Source organism: Chaetodon auriga, chromosome 16 (assembly GCF_051107435.1).
Source record: "Chaetodon auriga isolate fChaAug3 chromosome 16, fChaAug3.hap1, whole genome shotgun sequence".
Classification (NCBI taxonomy): Eukaryota; Metazoa; Chordata; class Actinopteri; order Chaetodontiformes; family Chaetodontidae; genus Chaetodon; species Chaetodon auriga.
The window spans coordinates 17,427,562-17,451,752 of record NC_135089.1 but is presented as its reverse complement, the minus strand read 5'-3'; the positions used below and the strand labels follow the sequence as shown (position 1 = coordinate 17,451,752).

General features: G+C 42.5%; 1 protein-coding gene across 1 annotated transcript in view; it reads left to right on the top strand.

The window, feature by feature from the left end:
* Positions 1–24,191, top strand: part of mei1 (meiotic double-stranded break formation protein 1) — a 49,415-nt gene that overhangs the window by 9,776 nt on the left and 15,448 nt on the right. Inside the window, exons 8-23 of the mRNA XM_076752267.1 lie at positions 2,407–2,585; positions 3,957–4,071; positions 4,459–4,578; positions 5,429–5,528; positions 7,865–7,999; positions 8,494–8,608; positions 9,755–9,834; positions 10,004–10,151; positions 10,580–10,691; positions 12,748–12,808; positions 13,519–13,616; positions 16,514–16,694; positions 18,330–18,480; positions 19,276–19,461; positions 19,668–19,790; positions 19,989–20,178. Of these exons, the coding sequence (XP_076608382.1) occupies positions 2,407–2,585; positions 3,957–4,071; positions 4,459–4,578; positions 5,429–5,528; positions 7,865–7,999; positions 8,494–8,608; positions 9,755–9,834; positions 10,004–10,151; positions 10,580–10,691; positions 12,748–12,808; positions 13,519–13,616; positions 16,514–16,694; positions 18,330–18,480; positions 19,276–19,461; positions 19,668–19,790; positions 19,989–20,178 (2,094 nt within the window). The remainder of the gene's footprint in view (positions 1–2,406; positions 2,586–3,956; positions 4,072–4,458; positions 4,579–5,428; positions 5,529–7,864; positions 8,000–8,493; positions 8,609–9,754; positions 9,835–10,003; positions 10,152–10,579; positions 10,692–12,747; positions 12,809–13,518; positions 13,617–16,513; positions 16,695–18,329; positions 18,481–19,275; positions 19,462–19,667; positions 19,791–19,988; positions 20,179–24,191) is intronic.

The window sequence follows — 24,191 nt, the reverse complement described above, 5'->3', positions numbered from 1 at the left end:
AAAAACATTAAACAACTTCCCCCACCATCACAACTTTAATGAGCAAAAGATGGATTCAGACATCTACAGAAAAGTAGGTTGAGGTTGATCAGAATGAAGCATGTTGACAAAATAGGTCAAAATGTTTTTAGATTTTTTTCCCATTTATATTTACCACAGATAAATATTAATAATATTCAATCATTTCAGTAGTTTAAGACACTTGCAATCAGATGTCTGGAGCACAGCCAGTATATATTCTAGATTAAAATTTTCTTCAAACTCAAAGTTTTAATGACGACGGAGAGTACATTTCTGACTTTTGAGCTTGTTTTTCTACTTTGTAGAAACACACTTCTTTCAACATTACTGTATAAAAGTATATTTGAGGGCATCATTAACTGCCAGGATGAAATGATGCAAAAATTGTTGGCCTCATTATTAAGCTCTACACAGACTAAGAGAGGTTGAGTGGTCATCACGACAGCTTATTGAGATCAGTAGAGTACGCCCAGCTTAGGCACGTGTGAAAAATACTATGTGCATGTCGAGATAAGGGCAGGATGTTACTGAAAAAGGATGAAAATTTTCACTTGCTGAAAGTCAAAGGGAAAGGCTGTTACAAATTTGTCATAGACTCACTCCCAACTACCTGGGAGAGAATAACGATGAGGACTGTAACAGAGGAGTAAAGGACTTGATGGGGTGGGTGACAGTTATGTTTATTCACGTCAGTTTTTATGCAAAAATAGTCACTTTAATACAATTGTCAGAACCAAAGTGAATTCACCAACTGCTCTTCATCAGAGGAGGTCTCCACTCGCTGGTGTGGGGATATTGATAATGAAACTGAGCCGTTTGTTTTTAGAAAAGCTAACAGGACGTAAAATCCAGAATCTCAGTGGAAATCTTAAAGATTTTAGTCCTGGTTGGATTTTGCTGATGCCTGTGGATACTTGTGATAACAGCAAATGCAATTTAATACTACAGGTCACATAATCCTGAGGGCAGCAACACAAGCTATTGTCTTATTAATAAAGAAGTTTGATAATTGGCCCTTTTCTATCATTCTGTGAGCATCCGTGATCTGATTTCATGCTGCACATAAGCATGAGTCTACAGACAGCAGGGCACAGTGAAGGAGTCGGTTTCCTTGCAGCAGCAGTAGGAAATGTTTGGCTTGCATTAGCAGAAATTCATTTTTTCTGGGAATGTTGAGACCAGCAGCCAGCAGCCAGTTCTTCACACTGCAAACATATGCATATTTCAGTGCTTTCATCAGTGGGCCAAAGGCTCAATCACCATTGTGCTACGTCGTTTGCTCACAGATAGTGACTTAACAGATGTTTATGTAAATCAAAAGCTCCAAGATTATAACTTTAAGAGGGAGGCTTGATGGAGAAAGAGGAGGGATTACATCAAGATGAAAGAGTGTTGCTGTCTTGTAGGAGTTTTGAGTTATAATGCTAATAAGCTTTGGTGATAAGCAGAGTGTGTGCAGAGGAGTTACTGAAAAGGAAACAGTCATTATCGTCGAGAAATTTGAAGTTGTTTTATTGCTGTCTTATCTTGGGAGAGGGGTGGGATGCACTGTGCGCTTGAAATTGGAGTGCAGGGTTTGTTTCCTCCAGTTTTTAGAGTAGCTGCTCTTTTGCCGGTGTTGTTTGTGGAATTTCGAATTGATTTAATCTTAATAAGGTACCCTCACCAGCCCGAGTGAGAACAGCATGATGGAGGAATTAAACTGGATTATAATTTTTTCAGCACTGCCCGAGGAATTTCCATGAAAAGAAAATGTACTTTCTCTAATGTTTAAAAATGATTTCCTGCGTTTTAGTGCTTTGTCTCCGGATGCCTGCAAAGGAAAAGAAAATCCATGCAGCTGAGCGACATTTAATCACTAATTACATAACTGTTTATTGCATTGTGTGTTTGAGTTCTCATTTGTGTGCAGCACACATTTGTCCTCCTATATTATCCTTTTGTGAAACAGTTCGCTGTGCTCTGTGTATGGCAGCGTGACACTTTGTTGGACTTTGGACTTGTTTGCTGATGTTTATTCCATATGTTTAATGTATCTGCTTGTTGTTTCTTCCACTTTTTTCTCCCACACGGGGGTTGTGTCCATATCATTAGTACTTAACCTGACCTGCCCTTTGTAAACCATGTTAAAGAAATGGCTCCAGTCTACGAATCAGTACTATCATATTTTATTCATGCTGTGCTTTGGCAAGTTGCATTCTGCATTTTTATGACCATAGATTCACACAGATTGTGAAGAATCTCCACGCCACAGTATTTTCACTGCAGATGTATCTAACCTCATGTCTTGTCTAAAACACTCTTATTAACATGTTAGGATTTGTATAAGTGTGTTGAGCTTTGTCATCAGTGTCTGCTTTCACCTCCTGTCTTTTCATGTGTCAGGCCTGCTGTGGCTGCTGGTGCAGCTGGGGGAGGCAGTGTCAGTTCTGATGAACAGCCCCAGCAATCAGGTCATGTGCAGTGAGAACCAGCACGGCCACACCAACAACAGCCCGACGCTCAGCCAAAACCAAGAGCAACAGTCCCCTGACCATTGCCCTCTGCCTCTCATACTGAAAAAGGTCTCTGTCCAAACATCCTGCTCCCAACCCCCAAGACCCGCATTCTGGCACTGACGATAATCATAACAAGAAGTTCTAATCCTGGATTAATGTGCCTTTGAATAGGGATTCAGGGAGGGCTTACCCTGGACAAATATTTGTGCTACATGTCTGGGAAATCAATGCGTAGATTACATCTAGTTAGATTTTCTCAGTTATGACTCACATTTCTGCGCAGCTCATGACGTTAATAGTTTTTTCATGTAGATAAAATCTGACCCCTTGTTAAATAATCACTAATGTAAATTAGTTCCCAAAACTATTGTGTTGCATGTGGGATGCATCCTACCAAATGAATTGACCGTTTTAATCATACAGAACTGCCTGAAAACTGCAGAGAGCATCATGCAGACTCTATTTACTCACATTCACAGTCAGTGTAACATGGCAGTATAAAACAATAGGATTAGACAGCAGTTAAGTCCCAAACATAATTACATTTTCTCACGTTTTCCAAACTGTGGATTGTTAAGTGGTTGTTACTGGTGCTAAATGACATTTTATTCAGCGCAATAAGTCTTAGGTTTTAAAGAAATTGGAACTAATTCCATTTTCATCTCAGACTGGCTTCAGTCTACCTTAGTGAGTTCTTATTTATAGATCACATTAAAGCTCGCTTGTGAAGACGAAACTCATTTGTTATTTACATCCCTTATTCCAATAAGAGCTGGACCACTGTGTAAAACCTGAACAAAACAGAACGTGGCAGTTTTTGACGTTGCAAACAGCACAAAGACAGCAAATTAAATGTGTCACTTCATCAGCTTCATTGACTTTTCTAAATATATGCTTATTTATTCTTAATTTGATGCAGCGGCACGTTTCAAACATGTTGGAACAGGAGTAACAAAAGACTGGGAAAGTTGGGAAATGCTCATGTTTTGCCTCGCATATTTTTAATTTAATTTTGGCTTCAAACTTAAACTAAAAACTGGATATAAACAATGGTATAGAAAGGACACTTGCTCTTCTTATGTGTTTTGGGTTTTTGATGTGAGTGAAACTATAACGACCAGTTTACAGAATCAAATTTACAAAAACAGATTCATTTGCATGTACAAATTATGTGCAGGCCTGATATTTGGTGCTGATATTTGACATGCCTTGACGCATTCGTAAACTAACTGTGCAGCATTGACAGCGTCCTGAAGACGAGAGCCAGACAGCTGGCAAAATATTGCTTCATCTCTTAAGTCATTAGCAGCCTGGCAGTGTTGAAGAGGCTATACTTTACGTATGTCAAACAATCTTTAAACACTGTGGAAGCCCTGGACAATGTTTGAGCGCCTTGATTGGTGTATTCTAATTAAGCCCATAAAATATGCTTTCCAGTTGCTGCTGAGTGGCGATGAGATGTTGCAGACGGCCAGTGTCAGGTGCATTGCAGCCATCCTGGTTCATTCTCCCAGTCGGTGCAGCGCTCCCTTCATCGAGGCTGACATACCCGGTGATACGCACACACAAACACAGTGGTTAGGATATGCTAGCTATACAAGCTGTTAGCTGCTTTGATCTACAGATTTCCTCTGACTTGTTCCACGTTCCCTTTTGACTGCCTTTCTTCGTCTACATTTTTTTATATCTATCTCCTCATCACTCTGGGGATTCTGTGTTTCTCTCTTGTCCTTGAATTTCACAACATCTTGCGGCTTTCAGAAGAGAATATCACCATGTTTTTTTGTCCAGTGTCATGCTGAATTTGCATGCAAACATTACACCCTGTTCTGGATGTGGTATGATGATGCTATCATATCAGTCTTGTTTCGTAACCTTATTTCTTTATCCCCTCACACAAGTTCTCTTTTTCTCTCCGTCTCTCTCTCTGTGCCTACAGAGTTTTTGTTTGACCGTCTGGCTGGTAGCAGAAATGAGGTGCTGCTGTGGTCTGTCTACAGCTGTTTGGTGTTACTGACAGAGGACCCCCTCTTCTTCTCCCAGTGCCACTCTGTCTATGGTGAGAGTGCTCAGACTGACCACAAACACCCCTGAGGCACGGTCGTGTCATCCTTGTTTGTGTGTGTTTGATCTGTTTGTGATGTCACTGTAGGGTTTGGGTTTCATGGTATGTTGGTTCACATCTGAAAATAATTGTTGATGGTCATGTGACACAGTGTATACACTAAAGTTTGCGTTGTGTAATGCTTCTGACAGTGACAGGACATTTTGATAAACCGTAGTGCTTTGCCTGTGCCTTGTTCTTCATTGCAGGTTGAGTTTTGATGCATTTGCATCTCCTCTTGCTGCTCGATGCTCTTGTAATGTAAGAATATCAGACTAAATTGCTACAGAACTCAGTGGTACTCACATATTGGCAAAAAATATCCGTATTTTGCATCACTAATGAATGGTAATGAATATTGTTTTGGCACACAGATGCATGCGTGTATCTTTGTTTGCCTCTGGTGTGTGCCCTTGTAGATTATTCATTTGAAGTTCCACAGTTTTTGGCTTGTTTTTTTTTTCTTTTTGTTTTCATTCTGTGGCACTTCTCACAGCTCCACTCCTGGGAAATTGTTTGAAAAACACTTGCAGTACAGCTGTAATTTGCCACTACACATGATATCTGGTGTAACCACTCCTTGTGCTATTAAGTTCTTGCTCTAGGTCGCTACAAACATGAGATCAATACAGCCGATTCCGTGTAGCAGTAAATTAGAAAGATGTACCGCTGCCACTGTTTGACATGCATGATTGTGTGTATTGGTTCGTGCGCGCGCTGTGTGCATGTTTTACGTTTAGGAGCATGTCACTTGTTTTAATGCAGGCAATGAGCTAGATTAGGCAAATGTGTTTGTGTGTGTTAGGTATTGAGTCCCTGGTGCGCAGCCTGAAGGAAGCTCTGCAGCTGACCAGCCTGCAAGTGCCGAAACAAGGTCTGCTGCTCCTTACTGAGATACTGGAAAGGTGAGACTGCTCTGCTTTTTTGAGCTCCTGCACAGAGCATCTTTGCCCACTGACTAATGAAACTGATGCTCAACGTGGGTATTTTTAACAACAGGATTTTTTCCTCCTTCAAAAAGGCGGATCATGCCTTCAACATGGTAGCATTGTTGGCGGCGGCGCAGCTGCCTCGTGGGATTGTTGGATTATGTAGCAGTGACCTCTGTAGCAGGAGAGTAACTGTACATTTATGTGTGAACATGTAAGAAGTCCTGTTTGCAAGGTTAGCCCCAGCTCTTTCTTGGCCACGTCATTGTTGACCTCTTTTAAACAAAGGCGATAACAGCACACACTATGACGTCGCAAGCCAAAAACTCAGATTAGACATAAAAATGATCACACTACACCTCAGCTCCTCCATACTTGAGACAGAGCGCTGTCACATCACAGGAGGGTCGACGCAGCTGCAGCAAAATAAACATGATTGTGGTTTAATTAAGGTGTCCCAGTTAGCTCCAGCTGTCTTCCATGCTGACATTTTTGTCCAAAGGCCCCTGTTGGATTACTTGCACATGCAATTATTGTTACACATATGCATGTTAACGGGTCAGTTGAGCAAAAAACAAAACACAGTCGAGAGTTTATTTATTGATGTTTTGAGATATTTGCCGCTGAGTCTGCTGTCACACTGATAAATGACACAGACAAGACGTGTTTCTCAGCAGCGACATGTCTCCTGAGAGATAGTGTCCTGGTTACTTTGGATGATCCACAGACCTCACAGTAAATCGCTTTCATGAGAAAACATTGAAGTTTATTTGTGTATCATAACTTTACATAATAGCCCACTGAACTCTAAAGAAAGATGCGTTGTCAGTTTGACTTAATTATCATGTGGCAGCATGGAGTTTGTTGACCCAGTGACTTCATCGTTACCTGAAATTGATTGTTACGTTACCGTTTTCGAAAATGCCTTTTACACCAATGTATGTTTATACACAAACTGAACAGAATGTACAACTTCAGCTACGCCGACACGGAGAAGCAGCTCCCTGTGAAATACAGAGGAACATGGAGAAACAACGAAGAAGTTTAATTATATTTGAATTAACTGTCTGCTGGATTGAAGATGAAAATATATCACGAGCCAATAACTGTCATATTTCTGCAAGGTTCACATAATTTTAATGGAATGTTCCACCCGTCACATAGCAATGATACAGGGGATAAGAGATTTCAAATGGCGTGGGAAATTCGTCCTTTACGCTGAGTGAAACAGTAAAAAAGCAGCTAGACCAGAGCTCTTAAACTGCTGAACAAGCTAAAGTGTGTGTGGGTGTGTGCGTGTGCCTGTGCCTGTGTTTGTGTGTGTGTGTGTGTGTGTGTGTGTGTGTGTGAGAGAGAGAGAGAGAGAGAGAGAGAGAGAGAGAGAGAGAGAGAGAGTGTGAGTCTTCCCCAATTAGATAATGTGTCTCTTTACAGTGCATGTATGTGAGTGCATTTTGGTGTTGGTCTGTGTGTGTACAGTTAGGGAGGGGGGTTATAATGTGTATTACTCACAGTGTGGGGACATGAATCTGTCTCCTTAAGAAGACAAAATGCAAGTCCCCATAAAGTAAATCACTGATTTTTAAGGGGAAGACGTGGGTTAAGGTTTGGGTGAAGCAGGCAGTCATCTTTAAGTCTCCAGGAAATTATTGAAGTCTATCTAATCTCCCCAAAAGTGATGGAAACACGACTTGTGTGTTTGTGTTTACCTTTATGTGCACGCATTTGTTATTTAGGATGTTCTGTGTGACTACTGTTGTGGCAACAGGGAGTCAGTCTACAGCTGTTGCGGCCCTGCATCATGGCCGAGAGACACACTGTGGTGATCTTTGTAACGCCAGTAGGTCAGCACCATTTGTTTATTAAAAGAGAGAAAAGTGTGTCGGCGAGTGAGACCGAGGGAGAGGGTTCATCATGACTCAGCAACAACAGTCACTGCTGGTATTGGCACGGCAAGCCAAAGAAGGATAGATAGATCAGACAAAAGAACAGACTGACAGCTTTTTGACGAGCCTTTATTGACATCCATGTAAAAAACCCGTATCAGCAAAAATTCCTGAAAGGCTGCTCTGTTTCTCTGTGTTTTTGGCACGGTTCTCAGTGACTCATCTAGGAGATACTCAGCACCTCACCATTTTTTAGCTGTTGATTGGCTTACAACAGTGATTCCCGTAGAATTGATCAGAGATGTCTGTCTTCCGTCTAGGATCTATCTGCTGGACTACAGTTTGACGGTGGCACTTATTATCTGTGAAAGAACTCACTGTAATTTTGTTGGTGTGTGTTTGTGTGTGTGTGCGCACACTTCACAGGCAGCCCACAAGTGTGCGTCTGTTCCCCAGTGGTCCAGGGTTTGTCGCAGTCTCAGAGGCTTTGGTAGCTGGAGTGTCCTCCTCCTGCCTGCTGGTAGCCACACAGGCCGCCAACGCTGCGTCTGCCCTGCTCAGGTGTACACAAACACACATGCTGTAGATACATAAATAAGTTGCATATTGTCAAGGACACTTGTGCAGCCATGTCCTGAGGATTTCTAACGTTGTCTTGTGATTGGCAAAGTTACAGTTGTTTGTTATTGAAAGATTCCTTCCCGACAGTCACAGACAGACATTAGTCATGAGGGGATTTATATGCATAAATAATCAAAGTCGCACTTGCAGACAGTTACAAGGCGCACTCAGTTATTCACGCAGTCGCTCATATACAGTTCACATATAGACAATCCGCATGTATGTACGTATGCTCGTACATCCACTCAGTGTCACAGGTGCATATACAACTGCTTTTTCAAGGATGCTTTTAAACTAGTAAACCTAAACTACAAGTTGCACTCATTCAACAGGCTTTCTCTTCCCCACCTACTTCAAATAGTCACACAGTGTTGCGTCATTTAAAGTCAGGTGTTTCCTGTTTCTAAACTGCTGCCACTCTCTGAATTCTCCAGACTGAACCACCAGTCCAGACCAGTCCAGTACAGGGAGATAGAGCGATTGATAGAGGCCATCACGAGCAGATTCTCTGAGCTGCACCTACCCTCTGCTGCTCACCGTCGAGGCTGCGTGAGTTAGTCTTACTTTATGTTGTGAGATACACAATTGAAGAACTGGTGGTGAGGAGACCTGTCTGTGCTTTTTGTCTGAGATTTTCTCTTGTGATTCTCCAGAGTGTTTTCTGTTATCAGTGCCGTTAAAAATAACACTGACATAACCTGTCTCTGATGCTATCTAGCAACACGTCCCCCTCATCATATGTGATGGACATGTTTGATGAAGACGAACGGATTCTTTTTCTTTGTGTCTGTTGTTTTTGTCATATCCGTCCCTCAATGCCGTCGTTTGGAAAACTGGAGCGCTGCACCTCTTACAGGGACAGTGATGCGACTGTCTGTATGGCTGGTTTGCATGTATTCATGTTTCTCCTTATAAAATAAATGCATTTCACTTTGATCACACTGAGGCACAATACAGAACCAAGATTACATTTGTCTTGTGTCAAGGGGACATATGAACTTCCACTGAAGAAACACAGAAGGACCTCAGGGTTTTCTCACTGTCTGTCTTAATGGAGAAGTTTCATTGTTTGATATAAATCTGTCTGGATGACGTGCTTTGATGAGATGGTGATTTTCTGTGGTGCAACAGTATGTGTATTTGTCCCAAACTGTTTGGTATAGAGCGTATGGTTTGGTACATGTGACCTAAAACATTATTCAACATTGTTCAAGTCAAGTCGGGTTTGTCTGTGGAAACACTTCAAATGCGTCATTCATGATGGCATCACATAAATATGTCACTTAGTGGAACGAGACAGAAACAGGCTGGAAGGCGAATCCTTCTCCCCGCAGCGTTCAGGCTGCCCCTCACTGCAGATTCAGACTAAAAAGCAATCACTAAGGCTTTATGGGTGTTTATCTCTGTGGATATGTGACCATACTCAGTCTGAGGAATACAGGATTTAAGCATATGGTCCAAGTGCTGCTACAGTGTGCCTTAACGTCTGCAGTCTGTCCATCGTGCTGCCAGTGTAAACAAGCACAAGTTGTTCAGGAATTATCAAAAGTCCAATGATGGAGCATTACAGACATTTGTATAATTGGTTTTTCCTTACTGACAGTATCGCAGTATTTGAGAGCCTTTACTGTCACAGTAAGAAGTCTGGACAATGAGCCTCTGTGGAACGTTTACTCTCTCTCGGTTGTCCTCCAGGGGAGTCTGAAGAGCAGCCAGGCGTCCAGGTCAGAAGGATTCCTGCTTCAGGCCCTGGTCTGTTTTCAGGCTGCCTGCAGGTCAGTGCATTGTCCAGTCCCATGTTTGGGGAGTTGAATGGGATCACTTGGACAAAACTGAATAAATGGACTCACTGATGTACAGACAAAGTGATCAGTGTCACTTTGTATGTTTTTGTATGTTTCTGAGTGGGTGTGTTTGCATTCATTGTGTTCGTGTGTGTCCAAGGCTGGCTGAAGAGTGCGCGTCGGAGCCTCTTCTGAAGGAGAACACGTTCACAGCTCCATCTAAACACAAGCATGCTCTCGACTCTCTGGAGTCTCTGTGTCAGTGTCTGCTGCGCTGCTGTGACTCCGTCTGGATACCCACTGTGATCGTGAGAGCTGGAGGCACACACACACACACACACACACACACACACACACACACACACACACACACAGATGTACACATCGGATTCATTATCTGTCTCATCTTAAACTTCTATCTCTCTGTCACACACACCAAACACTTGAGAAAATGATCCTGCAGTTCGTCATATCTCTTTTCTGAGAAATGGGTCACAGTGATTGCCGTGCTCTGTCTGGCGGCTCCTCTAAATGACTGTATTAATAAGCACAGCCGCACAGCCTCTGTCTTCATTAGTATTGTGTACACATAGACGCATGAGCCTACTGATCAGTACCTGCATTAGATATTTCTACAGTTGATTCTATTCAGGCTTGAAATTAATCACATGAGAATCTTAATTTGTCTGTCATTTCCTTTGTGTATGTATGTGTGCATGTGTGTATCCCTTCAAAGAGGATGTGTGAGCATGCACCCAACGCTCAGATGCTGCAGTACTTCTACTCCATCCTCTCCTCCCAGTTCACCCTCCTTCCGTCTCTCATGCCTGTCTTTGCAAATAAGCTTGGTGAGTTAACACTGGATAACCTCTAATCAACAGCAAGTTCCCCATGATTTCTTTTAATTTCACTATCATACATTCTGTCTTTTAGTTTCATAGCAGCACACCGGCAGTGCGCGGTTTCTTCCCTTTGCGTTGGCCCAGTGTCAGGTTGGGTGGGGCAGACCTGATATCGGTATCTTATGAATATTCTGCCTAAACTGGTCAGCTTTGACGAGTGCAGCAGCAGACAAATCTCTTCTCAGTCATCTGGAGGGCCTCCAAACAGGACAGGCTGACAGTGCCAGTGATATTATTGTGTAGGCGTATGAGGGAAATATTATGAATTCACTGTTGACTAGCTACAACAGAACAGATATAAAGCCATGAAATACAATATTAATAAGGGAGAACTGTTACTTAAGGAATCATTTAGGAATATTATGTTCCTGGGAATATTATACAATGCTTGAAATGATAAAGTGTTTCATGTATTGCTTTTGTTTTTATACTGTCACACATCTCCCGCTGCCTTCATGTAATATTTTTGGCATCATCAATGACAAATGAAAGAATTGAAATTTGATTAATAAGCCACTTCGACCCATCTTTTGCAGCCAGTTCAATACCCCTCGTCTCACCCTTCCCTATGGTAGCAAACATGAAGGTCCCTCTCTAGAGCCAGTGTTGAATCATGGGGGTGGGGGAGGACCCACTCCCCCTGTAGATACAAAGAGCTCACTCTAATGTAACAAAAACACAACTATTTTTATTTTCAGGTCATTACACACTAATGTAATTGTAACTCTGAGTAGTATATTGCATTTCTGCCAGTAGAACAGATAGTCTTGTTACTGCTCCGTACTACCATGAAAGTGGAGGCTTGTGTGTGCGTGTGTTCAGCCCACATGGGAATACAAGACATAACCGTACCAACCAACCAACATCTTTCTGAAGAAGCCTGCTCTTTTCATGCTCATTTGCCAGTTAAGTACCTTGCTTGCAGTACATTTTATTGAAAGCAGTAAATGTCTAACTAAATGAAATAAACACAACAATTTCACTCTAAAGCTCAGCTCCCAGCCCAAGAAAAATAAACATCATTTCATTTCATTATCACATAACAGATTGTGTTCTCCTTTGCACCACTGAACACTTCAGTTTCTGCAGTTAGGTAATGTTTTTAAAAGAAAATCCATATTGCATGCCGTTTAAAATTATGCCAGAAACTGCAGTGCCAACAGTTGATACTGCTCTCATCAAAAACAGGGCTAAATGCCTGACTGTTGACTTCAAATTTGACATGAAATTTCATATAACTGGAGGGGGAAAACTAAGCAATCTGTCCAAAGCTGGCAGTCCACAAGATGAGCCTCAGTTATTGACAGGAAACTTGTTGCCTTGGGCATCTAGCCGCAGACAGCTTGGTGGCATTAAAAAGAAACGGAAGCTTTATGTTAATGCTGCCAGCGGTTACTAAAGCAGATATGGCCCAGGAGTACTTTGGCTTTGGTCCACAAGAGAGCGAGTTAGTAGCTTTATGAAATTAATCCCTCCCTCTAATAAGTAAGGACTGTTCTCACTCTCTGTACGGCCAAGACATTAAATTCAGCTTTACAATATAGCTTTTCTTCCCCTTAGAATTAGAATAGGACTGCTGTCCCATTACCACCAATGGAGCCAAGTGATGAGCTGCCCCCCATGAAGGATCTGGGGGGAGCATAGTGTGAAAACTAATGTGAGATTAAAAATAGGAAGGTTTGGGGATCATGACGTGAGACTTAATCATGTGTCTGTGTCTGGCATAATGATGTCAGGTGTCTCTCTCTCCCTCTGCGTTGTCTCCTCCTTTCTCTCCTTGTTCTCCCTTTCTCCTCCTTTTACAAAAGTGCTTTTAAACTGCTGAATTTTCCTACTTTTATTATCATGTTTTTCTGTTTCCCTCGTCTCTGTGATGTACTGTGTGACTTGTTTTGAAAGCTGTTATATAAATAGTGTTTTTTATTGCCATCCTTCTCCTCTTCCTCATTTCTTACCGTCTCATCCTTCCTTTACTCTGCTCTTCACCTCCCCTTCCCTCCAGCATCCTCTGGTTTCTACAGGCTGGCTCTGGAACACAAAGGGCTCCTCTGTGCAGGAAACAGGTACTGTACAGTGTAACCTGAGGACACACACACACACACACACACACACACACACACACACACACACACACATACATACACAGAGACACAGCAATTAACAAACACTGCTGTCTGCAAAGTTTAGCTGTGTGTGTCAGCGTGTGTGTGTTGAGTTCCTATTATGATTCCCACATTGAACAATGAGACAGATAACACGACTGAGGCATCTGTCATATCTGAGTCACTCTAATTTTTCCAGTAAGACAGCCTTCTCAGCAGTCTGTCTGTCTCAGAGCAACAGATCTGCAGCTTCAAAGTCCACTGTGTGTGTGTGTGTGTGTGTGTTTAGACTTTTCTGCTTTGTATATTTAAGCATATGTACTTTTGTATGTGTGTGCGTATGCTTCGTGCTTTCGTGTGTTACTGTGGTCGTAGATGTGGTTGACTCGGCAGGTGCTAGGCCCCCTGTGCTCTGAGCTGTAATGAAACTGAACTTTGCCGTGCGTGTGTGTCATATTTGAGAGGATGAAGTCAAGGCACATCCTGTCCTGTGTCTCACAGTGCACTCTTCACCGTTGTGGCCGTGCACGGTGGAAGGTGTACGCTCTGTTAGTCTTCTTTCTTTACTTCTGCAATTTTTACCTGCTTTTGTTTTTCCAGTCTTTCCTTTATGCTCATGTTTATTGTCGCTCACTCTCGTGTGTATTTCTCCCCCTTACCAATTATTTCAGGAGCCCGGATCTGAATGCATCTGGCTGTGGCTTTCTCCAGAAGCTCAGCATGTGTCTGCTCTCCCAGTCAGACCCCGCTTTTGCCGCCTATCAGCACGGTATGCAAATACGTGCACAAACACTTGCACCACACACAGAGCTACATGCAGCACCAGCAGAGCCCTGTTGTTCCTGTCAGTTTCCAAGCAATGATGACATGCTGCCATTTCTCTGAGATGGCTGAGGTGTTCAACACCACTGTTGCTGCTGTTCAACATTTGAGCTGTTTGTTTTGTGTAAAGAAGGTCACATCAGTTGTTCCAATTACTGAATACATACCTGTGGAGACACTTTGACTTGACAGAGCCTTTGTCATTGATATTTCATATTTTGGCCCCGAGATTTAATGTTGTGAACTGAAATACATCCCCAGCTGGATTTATCAAGTTTGTTTTTGTCAAAGCACCAGCATAACCTGACAAAATTGTATTATAAACACATGTTCAGTTTCTCCTTGTTGCATCCTCTCTCTCTCTTTTTTTTTTATATTGACTTCATCAGTAAGATTAAACTAAATTCTCCTCCCTATCCCTGTTCTCTTAAGTTCACCTTGTCCAGACAGGAGGGTCTCCAAACCAGCTCAGCTGACACATAAAGCCACTAAACTAAAACTCCACCGTACAGCATTGTGCAGAATGAAAGGAACAGACTGAGATGTGTGCACTGTTGGATGTGTGAAATGGCCTTGCATTGAACGCCGAATAGTGTTTGCTTGCTGATTGTAGTGTGAAAGAGCTGATACCAAGTCTCTTAAATGTCAGTGCATATTGTGACAGCACGGATAACCCTTCCAATTAAAGGGCCATTGGTTCTGATTGTGTGAGACTGAAGTAAATGTTACTAAAGAAAAGTTAAAACAAAAACCAAAAAAAACAAACATTTTGTTGGAAACTGCAGTTGTTCCCAGGAGACGCGATGTGAGTAAAATCCTTCTTTGAGGTGATGAGATGTAAGAGTCGTACAAGCCAGTGTGTAGGTGTACGTGTTTGTATGCACGCTGTGTGTGTGTGTGTGTGTTTGTGGCTGTGAATAATGAGTTCTTTGGAGCCAGACTACTGTTTGTTCCCTTTTCTGTCTGTCAACATCTTCCTCCCTTTCATCACCCTTATCTCTTTCAGTTTCATTTTCATCTTTCTTGAATTTTACTCTTCCATTTTATGTTAGATATCTTTCTTCTTCATCAAGTTATTCACAGCTCATGAAGTTATATTTTTATCTCTATTTTAAACCTTGTGTACCAGAATGTATATTTGCTGTTTTTTTTCCCCTGCCATCTTGTTCTGTCAGCGTTTTGTTGATGACTCCCTGATACAGTATCAACATATATCATTTGTGCTTTTGTGTAGCTGTCTGATCATTCGGTAACAGCTGTGGGGATAAGAAAACTACTCTGTCCTCTGATTATTTTCTGTTGATCAAAACCTGAGCAGGAGGCGACGTGTCACTGCAGCCTGCTTTGTAGGTTTGTTCTCTTTCTCCCATCTGTTGTTTTCCCTCTCATCGTCCTCGTCTGCCTGTCCTTCGCTGCGTTCCTGTCTCTCCCAGTCCTCCCTTTGAGACCTTGTGAAACATCCTTCTATTCTTCCCGCCTCTCCTCTCCAGCAGTGCCCTGGAGGTGAGGACTGTGCTGGTGCCTGGTGTCCCTATCCTCATTTTCCAAACAATACCTTTTATTCCTTACTCCTTCTCCACAGCGGCTCCCTCTGGACCGCAGTGCTCTCTGTCCCAAGCCTTCTACGAGCTGGTCTCCTCCCCTTCTGGTTCCTGTTTATATTTATCTCTCCTCCTCTCTCTCTGTATTTCTTTTACTCCCTTTCCCTTCTTCACTTTGTTTTCCTCTCTGGCTGATTGGTGGTCTCTGTCCCTGCAGACCCTGCCGCTGCTTTATAGCCTCTGTGTAGTCATGCATCAGTGACCCCTATCCCTGTCTGCCATCTCCCTGTGCCTTCATATTTTTTTTCTTGGCTCTACCCTTGCTTATTGTGACTCCCTGACGCTCTGAACACAGTGTGTTTTCCTTCCTCGCTCCTCGATTAAAGGTGAAAGTAACCTCTTTTTCTCCTGACCTGTGCGAGGCTGCCATGTTTCAGCGGCCCTCTTTTCTGTCTCCCCTTCTCTTTCTGTGTCGCTCTCTTGCTTTTCTTTATAAGCTGCATCTCATTTTCTTCTCCCTCTCTCGGTCTTCGCTTCCCTCGCCCCTCTTCTCTCTCTCTCTCCAGTTCCCTAAAGACAACCCAGATATGGAGACAGTGCAGAAAGTCCTACTCTTTCAGCTGTTTCAGAAACATTTCTGAATTCCCTGCTGTGCTTCACATCTCCCCCCTTTGTCTTTTCTCTCTTTTTTCTCTCTTGCCATTTTATGTAGTATTGCTTATGTCATTTTCTTTTGTTCAGTCCTCCAGTCCTTGAAGAGATGGAGTCCCTCCTCAGCACTATAACACACTGTCTCTCTGTCTCTCCTTTCTTCCTTTTCATACACCCATCATTCCACACACTTTTGTCATCTTCTTATTCTATAGGAACCTCATTTATGAAAAAAACCCTTTAACTTTGCCGTATTACATAATATGGCTTCTTCAGTGAGTGTTATAAAAATGGAATCTAAGCGCCCGTGACACCCGTGGCTTGGTTAATGATGGATATTGGCTTTATGTTTGAATCGAACATAAATAATTGGAAAAGTGTGAAATCGGTGCAACCCCACTCATTTTCGCCCCCATATGATTTTTCACAAACCTCAGCTTTGGCTTGGCTTTAGTCATAAACAGAAAATTGGCGAGTAATGCTCCTTTGTAAACAAGGCCTCGGGGCCTCTTCTGCTGCGTTTCTCTTTATTCCAGCCATCGCTCTGCTTCGTCCACATCCTTTCTTCTCTCTCTCATCCTCTCTGTTTCTGACATTGATTCTAAATCCTTTTCCTTCCTGTTTCTGTTTTATTTGTGTGCTCATCCCCCAGATGTTGAGGAGGTGGAGAATCTTCTGCTATGCAACCTTCCCTCTGTGTGCTTTCGTCTATCAGACTGGCCCTCCCTGTTGTGTGAGGACCCGGGGCTCCAGCTGTGTGAATATAAAGGACCAAGGGCCACTCAGTACTGTCTGCTGATAATGCTACACCTTGCGCTGCAGCAAGGAGACAGGTAGTACGTACAAGCACACACCCGTTCTGGACTGGCCGACAGTATCACAACAATTTTGCTCACATTTCTGTTTTTCAAGGAGTAGGAGCAGGAAAACGACCTTTAACGTATTAAAAGGACATTTTTGTTCAATTTTAAAATTGTGTGCTGGAAAGGTCTCATGTTCTCAGCTGGTATTTTGTGAACATGGAATTAACTATTAATACATATCAGAATAAATATTTCAGCATCAATAAAAAGCGCTTTGCTGATAGAAATTCTAAGCACTTCTGCCCGGCGCTGCTGCAGAGTGGTTTTGTAAGAAGAGAGCATAGTGTGATCCGAAAGTACCGACTTTGTTCTCCCAAAGCAGCATCCGTTTGCACTGCAAAAATTGTCTTTGAGCAGGGTGGAAATTTCCTGGCTTGGTGGCTGCTCAGCAGCTCCTGATAGCACAGTATTACCTGTCTCTGTTTTATGAGTAAAATGTCACCAAACATCTCTGTGATCCATACCAAGTATGGCTTGACAACATTGACAGAATCATTACTTCTAAGTATGGCTTTGTGATATTGACTGTTAATATTACAACTCCCTAATACTGGCAGGCTGGTGCTTGTGGAAATATTTGACACTTAAAGCAACCAGAGACATTTGTTGTTGTTGTTTAATAGCTTAAAAATGTCTTCCCAAAGCAGCCCTTTGCTGTGATGTATCCCTTGAGAGCAAAGCAGCATCTGAGCTGTGTCACCTTATTGAAATAACTAAAATCCCAGATGATATCAAGTGTTAATGTATCATAATAAATTATCATCAATAATTTACTTCCCGGCTCCACCGAGAAACCAGCTGGTTTTTGCGTGTCCCTCTCTCCCTGCTCCAGTGACACTGCTGCAGCCCGTGTTTTTAGGTACATATTTTATGACCTCAGAGATGCGTCGGCCTCTTCGCAAAGTTTAATCTGTCCTCCTGTAGAACTTTGGCTATGCATTACCCCGCCCCCGGGGAAGGGGATGAAAGCCTCTCCCTGCCACGGTGTGGTCTCATCAAGATAAATGGGAGCTGTGGCCAGCGATTTACATAGCGTGGGAGGGCTGAGTGTGTGTAGCCTATGCATACTCAGATAGGCTCTGTGAGTGTGTGTGTGTGTGTGTGTGTGTGTGTGTGTGTGTGTGTGTGTGTGTGTGTGTGTGTGTGTGTGTGTGTTGGTATACATTTGAGGTGACACCAACATGCCCCTGCAGCACTATTTCTGCTTTGCACATGCAGTTTACCCTCAGACCGAACCTGTCTGCTGAGCTGTGTTTGACTTTCAAGTATCTGTGTGTCTTTGGTTTGTATACGTTCAAATGTAAATGTTTGGCTACATCTATGTGTGCTTGTGATTAATGTCATCTCTGCCTGAATAAATTTCATGGAAATATTAGCAAAATTGCAATGTGGCCAAGTGCAATTTCCAAATTGCAAGAGCTGCAATAGATAAAATGTGTGATAACATTAGAGCATATAAGCTTTATAAAGAAATCATTGTGGTGACTGGACTTCTTAAATCTTGACTCATATCACACTCACAATATATGTCAAAACCATCACAATATGATAATGGAATCATTGTTGTGTGTGATGCATGTTCATGTTCGTGTGTGTGTGATCCAGGCTGCTCCCAGACCAGACAGTGTTCTCCAGCGTGGTGAGGCTGCTGCATTCAGTGCAGGAGCAGGACGGCTGTGCCCTGCCTCGCTCTGTGCTCCGCTCTGCCCTCTACCTGCTGGCAGTGACACAGGACAAGAGCCCTGATCTCGACGGGGTAACTCTGAGCAGTTCACTGAACCCAGATCAAAGTGCATTCTGTAATATGTAAAGGCAGTACAGTAGATAGACAGCGTCACGTAAGAAAGGTTTAAACTGTGTGGTAGGTGGTTCAGTAGACCTGCGTACTTTTATTTCAGTTTTAACATTTATCACCTTGCAAGCTTAGGCAAGTATTCTAGTTTTATTTCCTGTTCAGTGAGTCAACTTAAGAATGTGAAAAGAAATACTTGTATCATCTTCACTGAGGCAGGTTTACCTACAAGCAGTGCAGCATTAAGGTGTCATGGTTTTGTCAAGATGAAGGTGCTTGACGTGATGTTTTCCCTGCGCACAGAGAAAGAGAACAGCATGTGCTAGAGATAGAGTACGGCTCGGTTTAATATGGAAACCATTAATATGGAGGCCAAGGAATCATAGCTTGACAGCTCGTATTCATCTTTTGATAGAAAATCCATATTCTGCCGTTGATGATTCAGCAGCAAAGAATATTAATTATAACTCGCCCTTTTCCCTAAAGCTGCACAGAACTAATAACATTTTCCCAAAATAACATACTTCTCTTTAGTTCAAAGAATGCTTTGTCCTGCATTTAACAGTTTATACTTTATGTTGGCTATGAATATAAAAAGCAGTAGCTTACAGCAGACTTCCTGCTGTGATTGAGCGCTCTGCCTCAGTAAAGCAGTCTCGTATTTTTGTTGGGAAGAAAACATTTTTAATAACTGCAAGCGTTTTAACTTGTGTGTGCATTCTCATCTCAAAGCTTTTTCTCTTTACCAACCTACTCAAGGCTCCTTTTAACTGCATCAGCAAGGCGCTCTCCTCCTGCCAAAGCTTCTCTTCCCTCTACATTCACCACCCTGCACTCCTCCACTTCATCTGTCGCTATCCGGAGCTAGCAGAGAAATTTGGGCCCCTGGTCTTGGAGCTTTGGCTGACCAAGCGAACACAACACACAGATGCAGAGCAGACCGTGGTAAGGCGCCAGTCGTTTCACCTTCATCTCAGACTCGTGTATTCGTCGGTAAATCACTTTACCTATTTGACTGAACGCACTTGTTTCACACACTTGTTAACTCCAACGGCGTTACACATAGGCTGCATTAGACTGGGTTTTCAATTCCCTTTGAACTCAATATCAAAATTGATGAAAAGGTGGTTGGATCTCTTTCCTGGGTGCAGACAGACACGCAGGAGAAGAGAGAGAGGAGAGGAAGCCGTGCAGACGATCAGGAGCCAGACACAGAAACTACAGAGCTACTGACTCTGATAAAGAAGTACCCAGCTGTCATCCTGACCCTCCTGGTGAGAACCAGAGACCCCAGTCAGGAGCTTGGAATTAAGAAGTTGGCCACATTAAATAAAGACACTTTTAAACGCATTTGTTTTAAAGCTGCATTGAGTGCTTGGTTTGCTTTGCTGCACTAGGTCAGTGCTTACACAAAAAGGTGTTCTAGATTAATCTGTCCTCACGCTTGTCTCTGTCTGTCTGTGTGACTACAGGACATGGTTTACACGAGGGAGGCCCCCCTGGCAGGGCGAGCACTCGGGGTGCTGGAAGTTGTTCTACGTGGTCAAACAGAGTATGAGGCTGATTTGTGTACCAGTCTTAGGTCAGCCCTGCTGCAGACATTACAGAGGCTCAGCATGGAGAACATGGGCCATGGCTTTGGACAGGGACACGCTGCACAGGGTAAGAGGCGTAAAGTCACAGAAACAGAGTATATAGACTTACTGTATTATACAAATAGCTGCATCCCCTAAGCAACTTAATGCCCCTTTTTTCCCATGTTCTGTGTTTTATGATTGAAGCACATTATCAGAAAGAGTGTCTAATGATGTGGTGGATGAATAACATTACAACTGTTCAGTCAGAAAATATTACATTTTAATGAATATCAATTCATTTTAATGTAACGAATCATTGCAATATTTCTTATCAAATGGATCTTCTGCAGGAAAGCCTCCATGTGCACTCCAACACACAGCTGAGCGGGTCTCATCTGCTGATGTGGTTGCACTTTGGAGAGCTTGTTGAAAAGATGAGCTCTTGCTTGCCTCTCTGTCTGTCAGAGGAACTCTTTGACATTACTCTGTGTGTGCGCGTGTGTGTATGTGTGTCTGTTCGGTCTGCTTAGGCGCTGTGAGGAAATGCTTATAATGGCAGGGAAAAACCTTTTTTATAAATTGCCTCCACATTTTCATGATATTCCTGGAAATCATGAGAGCCTTGCATCTACCCCGCGCCTTAAGGTTATTGAAATGAATGGGATGTACTAAAATGGAAGAAAATTGATGCACTGTAGTATTAAAATTTAAGAATTTCAAAATCAGTCCAGTCGTGTTCATGAAAATTTGTCCAGCGGTTATAATTGACGCTTCCACGAGCAATTCATTGGAAATGCAGAGATGGATCACACAACATAAATCCTTTATGACAGCTTCATGCACCTGCAGTGCAGTGATGAAGCAGTAATGGATTCTTTCATTAGGAATTAATGCGCCTCAATCAGGGAGCTTTGAATATATTATGAGAAACCGCAACTTTTATTAACAGAATCTTTTAGACTGTGGACTCTGAGCCACACCCTCTCTGCTGTTAGAGGTGATCGCATCTGTGTCGAACCGAATACCACACTGACCAGTGCATTCACATATAAATGCAAATTCACACAGACGCATGTTGATTCTTCTAATTTAAATCACTCCGACCACAGTCACACCGCTTCACTGGGCCTTAAACCTGATTGCTGAAACCCACACGGTTGTCTGTGAAAGCTTATTGGCCTCCGCTCACATGTTAGAGTTACCTCTCCTTATTCTACCTAAAATATAGCATCAGTTCTCAGTTTATCGAGCATAGTCATACACACGAGGACTCAGGGATATTCACTTATACCTAAACAACGCTGCATTAACACTTTCAGTTGATCACACCAAAGAAAATCACTAATTTTTGCAAAGGCTTTCCACAGAAGTCACCTTCCACAATCATGTGTCAAGATTAATGCCAGCTGATTTGGTTTGATGCCCAGTTATTTCTCATTAAAGCACAAGTACAGCCACTTACAGTTGATGGATGGAGGTAAATGTTGCTGTTCACTCCCCTGAGTTTACTTTTTATGATGTGGCAGACAGTGTTTTTTTGTTTTCTCCCTGTCTCTTTTTCTGCCTCCGCCTTATATATTAAAGCTTTGTGTAGCAAATGAAAGCTTTTAATGAAATTGTGTCTCCTCTGCACACATCGCGCACACACATATACATACACATACACTCACAGGTTTACCCTGTGGGCTCCTACACTGTGAGATGTAATAGAGCAAATGAACCATGACAGCCAACACTGAAAGAGTTGCTTAATTAAATCTCAGACAGCAGCAGCCGGCTCTGTGTTCTCAGATGCCCATCTCTTCATATTTACTTTAAAGCTATTTTTGATTAAGAAAGGCTCTTTTGGGTTAAATGTCTCTCTTTTCTGAGAGGAACAGAGTCTGGAAACAGAGGAGTCATTGTTCAGACTTATCGATAACTATTTTCATTTAAGTAAAAAAGGCAAACTTGTCAATTCAATTAGTGTTTGATGTCTTACAACAAATCCCTGTTTGTCTATACAGAGTACAGTACAAACTTAATGAAAGGATGATGAGAAATATGAGTATTCACTGCCAAGTACTTGATCAAGTCCCAAGAACATGGCAGGTGAAATGAAGAGGAAGCACTGCTCGCGTCTCTGTGCTCTTCCCATTAAAGAAAACATGGTTGAAAATCGCCATTAAAACCCACAGACTGACATACTAATGGTACTACACGTAAAATGCTTAAAGCCAACTTGTACAACACAGTAACTGATGTGTTAAACTGTCTGTCTGTGTTTGTCTGTCAGGCCTTCAGCGTCTCATTAGTATACTGACTTTCAGATCACAGGTATGAATTCTTAAAAATCCTTCAATATCTTAAAACAAACACATCCTCAACTCCGCAAACTTCGTCTTCGTAGGCCAACAAATTATGCAAGGCGTTTAAAAAACGATATGAAAATAACAATCGCTATACACAGCAGTAAAACATCTATAAAGCAATGCGCGTGGATTAATAGCTCCATTTGGCACAACCTACGCTTGCAACATAATGGAAAGCACTTAGTTTAATTATTCTCACATGTTGGATCATTTGGAAGAATACCTTCGCCGATTTATGTTTGTCAGGCCGGCATTTTCTTCCTGACGGTTCTAACAAGTGTTCAGATTCACGTCTTTATAACAGCAGAATTAAAAGCAGGCTGATTACAGTTACATTAAGAGACAGTTTCACTCTGCACTCACACAGAGCCGATAGCTGTTCAGTCAGTGCAAATGTTCCCTGTCTTCCTCAAGGACATTGTTCACAGGCAAACACATGAAAACTCATGTCGGATTGGCATTCATTCACTTCACTGACACGTCCTGAAGTGCTGCTATATAATAGATGCAGTGTGGCTGTTTTAAACACAGTAAAGGTGGCATGTGGTGGTGCTCCATCTTCTCACTGTCCTGCCAGGTAAACTTAGTTTTAACTGAAGTGTAATCACAAAGTCTCCTGGTTGTTTTCAGTTCCCAGAACACTGTCACTTCTGATTAATGTTGGAAAGGAAGAACCATTAATCCTCTGTTAAAAAGAATCCTCTTTGCATCCTTTGTCGGGACAGACGGTGGGAAGTGAGAAGCGAGCTTGGTGTTATTAAGTGGTTTTGTATTCTTATATAAACAGTACGCCAGAGAGGGAAACTATCAGATTTGTGGCAGCTTTATTTCAGCAGTGCGAAATACAGTCATTCAGATAGCATAGACTAAGCAAAGAGCAGGGGAAGTGCAGCTTTTTGAGGAAACTGGTCGGTTAAATCAAACCTCGTTGAAACACTGACTTCACTGACGCTCCGCTGTGTGATGCAGAGTATTTGTTAGATCACTGTATGTAAGAGACAGTATCTGCTTCCTGTTCACTCGTCTTATGAAAGAAGATCACAAGTAATTACATTTTCCTCTGACTCATTCAGGTTGAGCAGTTTTAGGGAAACAATAACACAGCACGATCGTGTCACCACCATACAAGTTCACTGAAAGTTAATCAACGTCGTTGTTAATTACTGCTAATGAAAACAACTTCAGAGGAGATGAGGGTGAAACCTTGACAGAACTTGTAAAATTGAAAATGACAAATTGTTTAGAAACACTGACAAATGTGTCAGTGAAGTTGAATATTGTTGGTGCTCAGTGTTGGATTCGTTCTTGTGAAATCAAATCAGGGGGTCTGGTATGAATGCCTCAGGTCTGAGGGTACCTTTCCTGGACATGCAGCGCGTCACGTGCACGCATATCTGGTGCTTTACTGTGCTTTCGGTCGAGGCGTGTGCCAGATGGTGTTTTTATGTCTGTTTACTTGACCAGGTTAATGAGCACAGCTGAAGGGCACAGCACCAGTGTGCCAGCTGGGGATTCCGAAACTGTTGCTGTGGTTAGCCTCTGCCTGCTCACTGCTCATCCCAGGCCCGGCGGGGATTACAGAGTGTTATCTGTGCACGTGTTACAGTTCAGCCCACTGTAATTTGCATTAATATATACTTTATATTAGCCTCTAATGCGGCAGAGTCCTCTAAGGGGAGACATTTTAATGTTATGCACTAGAGGGGTGAAAGAAATGTGGAGATGCCTGATCTTCCTCCAGTCTCTT